The 4,403-nt window shown below is 38.8% G+C and overlaps 1 protein-coding gene across 1 annotated transcript in view; it reads right to left on the minus strand.

Annotated features, from left to right (window-relative positions):
• WWC2 (WW and C2 domain containing 2) overlaps positions 1 to 4,403 on the minus strand; it is a 69,103-nt gene that overhangs the window by 43,606 nt on the left and 21,094 nt on the right. Inside the window, exons 5-6 of the mRNA XM_009891786.1 lie at positions 1,417 to 1,546; positions 597 to 743 (exon numbers count right to left, since the gene is read on the minus strand). Of these exons, the coding sequence (XP_009890088.1) occupies positions 597 to 743; positions 1,417 to 1,546 (277 nt within the window). The remainder of the gene's footprint in view (positions 1 to 596; positions 744 to 1,416; positions 1,547 to 4,403) is intronic.

Below are 4,403 nucleotides of genomic sequence, written 5' to 3' on the forward strand. Positions count from 1 at the left end.
GAAGGCTCCGGGGAGATCTTATTGCGGCCTTCCAGTACCTAAAGGGGGCCTACAGGAGAGCTGGGGAGGGACTTTTTACTGGGGCATGTAGTGACATGACGAGGGGGAATGGCTATAAGCTGGAAGAGGGCAGGTTTAGATTAAACATTAGGAAGAAGTTTTTCACTTTGAGGGTGGTAAGGCACTGTCCCAGGTTGCCCAGAGAGGTTGTTGAGGCCCCATCCCTGGAGGTGTTAAAGGCCAGGCTGGACGTGGCCTTGGGCAACCTGGGCTGGTGGGAGGTGTCCCTGCCCATGGCAGGGAGGTTGAAACTCGATGATGTTCAAGGTCCTTTCCAACCTAAACCATTCTATGATTCTATGATTCTAAATCAAATTGTCATAAATGCTTCATGCCAAACATGTAAAATTCATCTGTATCTTGATTTAAAATTTAAGGGAAAAACCCCAGGTAACTGATTCTAAGTAATTCTCTCTTCAATATGTATATACGTACACCTATCAGCAACAGTAAACAACGATTTGATTCCAATTCCGTTAACCGCAGCATTCTGATTCAAGTTCTCTTTACATTTGACAAAATGGAAAAAAGCTCACCTCACCAGAAATGTCAGTCTGAGACCCTGTATCCAGAGTTTGTCTAGAAAAACACAGCTGGGAGTTTACAGAGCTGGAACTCAAGTCTGGTTCAGATGTCCCAATGGTCTGGTCAAGACTGAATTTCTCTCTCAGCTTTGCAAGACTCTGTCCAGGAAACAGAGAAGGAGGTGGTGTGAAAGTTCCTTTACACTTTACCATGTTTATACCAGTTTATCTCCAAAAGATGTTTACATAAAAGACTCCAATATAAAAATTTTGGGTTTACTTCATATTAAGCAAACTATCCTTTTAACCAAGCTGTTGGTAGGTGACACAAAGGTTGACCAACACCTGTGACAATATAAAAACTACCCATGTGGTTTTGTCTACCTTTTGGATTTGGCTGGGGTTTTTTGTTTGTTTTGTTTTGTTTTTAACTTGCTGACCAGTTAAATACTTGGCTGATATCTGCGTTCAGAAAAGGAAATAGGGCAATTTAGATTCGGAAAACTTTCACTGAGTTACAAAACGTCTCAAAACCACATCTCTCAATTTTGTCTGCTTAACATTTTAAACTGTGGCTTAGAGGTAACATCTGCATTGTACCTTATATGCAAGTTCAGAAATCTATATTCTCTGACTGACATATAATAGCTTTTTGAATTAGGAAAGTCACAGGCTTCAGTTTCTGCATCTGAAAATTGATTTTAATACTAGATTTGTCTCAAGGAGTTTTGAGAATCCATTAAAAAGTATAAAATGCCAAGTATTTATAATCAGGAAAGTTACTCATGTTAAAACAAATTCACACCAAATTTATGTCAACTGTTCAAAATACCTTCATTAAATCTTGTTTTTCTCTCTCCCCTGAACTTATCGCCTTTCTGATGGCCTTCAGTTCACTCAGGATGGCTTTGGCCTCACATAGTTCATACCCGCTCTGGCCTCCAGACATTTTTTGGTCAATTCTGCAGAAAGAGAAAATTAATACTGGATACAGAAAATAATACTAACATCTCTGCTGTTCTGCTTCAGGAAGGAGCATAGCTAGAGAACAAAAGGGGAAGAGATAACAGACACCATTTCCCATAACAGACATGCAAAGAGGGAAAAGGACATTGAAGTCACCATTGAAATACTACTTAATCCTTGGCAAAAAATGTCAAGCTAACACATACACAGTGCCGCAGTGTTTTGCTGACATCAAGGAATTGCATGAAAAAAATGCTTCTCTTGACTTTAAAACCACCTCAGCTAAACTACTGGGGCCTTACCAGAGGCAGAGACTCCACAAGCAATTCTCGCTGATCCAGTCTTAAAGACAGATGGGGCACAGAGCACTAAAGACTCCTACACACACTACCAGGAGTATCACAGTACTGCTGACAACACTGTCAAAATTCCCATCCCTGCCACAACTTTCTGCAGCACAGAAGCAGCTTTTGGATGCACCTTTTATACTATTAACTGTTTGCCATCCTTACAGACTCAGAATTTATTAGTAGTAGTATTCCTCTGCCCCGACCCACATCATGACGTGGGCAGACAGTCAAGCTTCTCTGCAAGGCTGATCAGTGCCAAGAAGAAACATAACCAGCTCCATTCTTGTCTCAGCTTCCCTCTCGTCCACTGTAATCCTAAGCATTAACAGTCTAGAACAGCTGTTCCGCTCAGCCAGTCACCAGGCTCTCTTTTATTCACAAAATCTCTGGATAACTAATACCATATGTCATACATGGGACAATTTATTAAATTCCTGGACTATCAGTTATTTTAAAAACTGTAACTTGAAAATAACAAAACAAAAAAAGCCCCCACACTTAGAGATAAAGAGCTATTTCGTTCTAGTATTTCCTTATTTACTTCAAGAAGTACAGTTTGTAAACACACTTCTCCGACCTCCAGTTTAACTGAATATTTCATAGCGTCATAGAAATGACTGCAGCTGTGCTTCACAAAATTAAAAACAAGAGCCATCTTCACAAAAGTCAAGCATCTAGTAGAGAATACATTCCTTTATAATGCAATTGGTTTTCTGTTTTTATCATCATCCATCATCTTTGCTAGGAGACATTAACCTTGTGAGTGAGGAACGAACAAACACGTTAATGATCAGAAGTGATCTCGAGCATTCACTGCAAGAACAGAAACTCGCAGAGAACACCTGTAACAGTATCCCATTTTACTTCCAGCTTTGTGCACGACGATAATCAAGGTTCTAAAGTGGTCTTTAAAGCTGTGAGCATGTCTGTTTTCCTTTCTCCACATTACAGTTTTTGTGCAAACTACAACTGCATTTGTGTAAGAAAATTACCTATGTGACTCAGCACTCCAATTCCTATTCAAGGATATATTTGTTTCAGCTTGAAAGTTCCTCAAACTCTTTCATAGGTAGGCACTTACTTACTGTCTGACAACACTCAATTTTTGGTAACTTATCAGGCTGCTAAGGTCAAATAGATACAGGATATGCTAACAATTGGGATCATGAATGAACTGTTGGGTAATACACCGCATGCTGCCTAGTAATATGATGTGCCACATTCAAATCACAACTGCTTTATTCTCTACATAATTAAGATGGACAAGAAGGATCTCTGACATACAAGATATTCCATCTTCCTGTTTTAAATTAATGGGATTAGTACTGTTTGAAAGTGGCTGACTGAATTTTCAAAACAAACGTCCATTGTGTTTCTGTGGAATGCTGTTGACAGTTTCTGAAACATGCTTTGGATTCCTATCAAAATGGCTTGTGAGCAAGCTGCTTTAAAACAATACCTCATTGTTGAATTAATATAATAAAACCAGCATGATTGGCTAACCTCTAGTCCTGGGACAGCAGCATGAGTTTTTATTACCTTGAGCTTTAGAATCAATACATCTTTCTTTTGCTTCAAATGAAATCTGATTTATGGTTAAATAAATCCAATCAATTATCCTTTTCTCCCTTCACTCCTCTCTAGTCTTCATATATTTAAATAACAAACAAATCTTACATTTTTGTTTTAGTCAAAATGAAGGATGGACACTTGACTGGCATCCTCCTAAGGTGCTGAAGGTTTTCAGTTCCCAATTGATTTCCAGCTCTTCATACCAGAAAAATATTTTTTTGTCCATTTTGACCTATCTCTAACTATGATTGGACATTTCCTGGACCAGATTCTTTTATTACCACTTAAAAATAAAATAATCCTACTGTATAGAACTGACCTATTAAAATACACAGGCAATAGCCTATAACATGTTTTGGTTAGAAGTGGGAACTGAACCCCAATCTCTCAGCTCCAAACACAGATGCTCTATCATCCTTTGCAAATCTGCATTTTAGAACTCTACTCAGGCAATGGAAATGCACTTCCCTTCTCCCTCCTTTTGTCCACCTTTTTTCCCCTATATATTCTGTAAGCATTCCAGGACAGAGATTATTACTTATCTGACAGTACACTGCCGTACACAGGAGGTCTTGAGAAAAAGGGTAAATGAATCCAGACAGTATTACATTAAAGCTGCAACATTGCTTCTGCTCCTGGAACTAGTGTACTAAGAGCGCACAGCTCAGCATTTTACTGTGTAAATGTATTCTTAATGTATGGGTACCTACCACAACATGGAAAACAACTAGGATTAATAAATTTCTGTCCACGTTAGCCAAGAAAACACACTTGTTAGCAAGGTCTCCTCTGCAGCAAGTTCTCTGTGGTGACAGTTCCAGTAATATTTAATATTTTAGGGCCCAACTTTGTAAGTCAGGAGCAGCAGGAAGTGCTCAGACTGAAAAAAAAAAAGTTTCATTCCCTAATAATCCAATGGGTTAAATACCCA

Source organism: Charadrius vociferus, unplaced genomic scaffold (assembly GCF_000708025.1).
Source record: "Charadrius vociferus isolate BGI_N301 unplaced genomic scaffold, ASM70802v2 scaffold478, whole genome shotgun sequence".
NCBI classification, from domain to species: Eukaryota; Metazoa; Chordata; class Aves; order Charadriiformes; family Charadriidae; genus Charadrius; species Charadrius vociferus.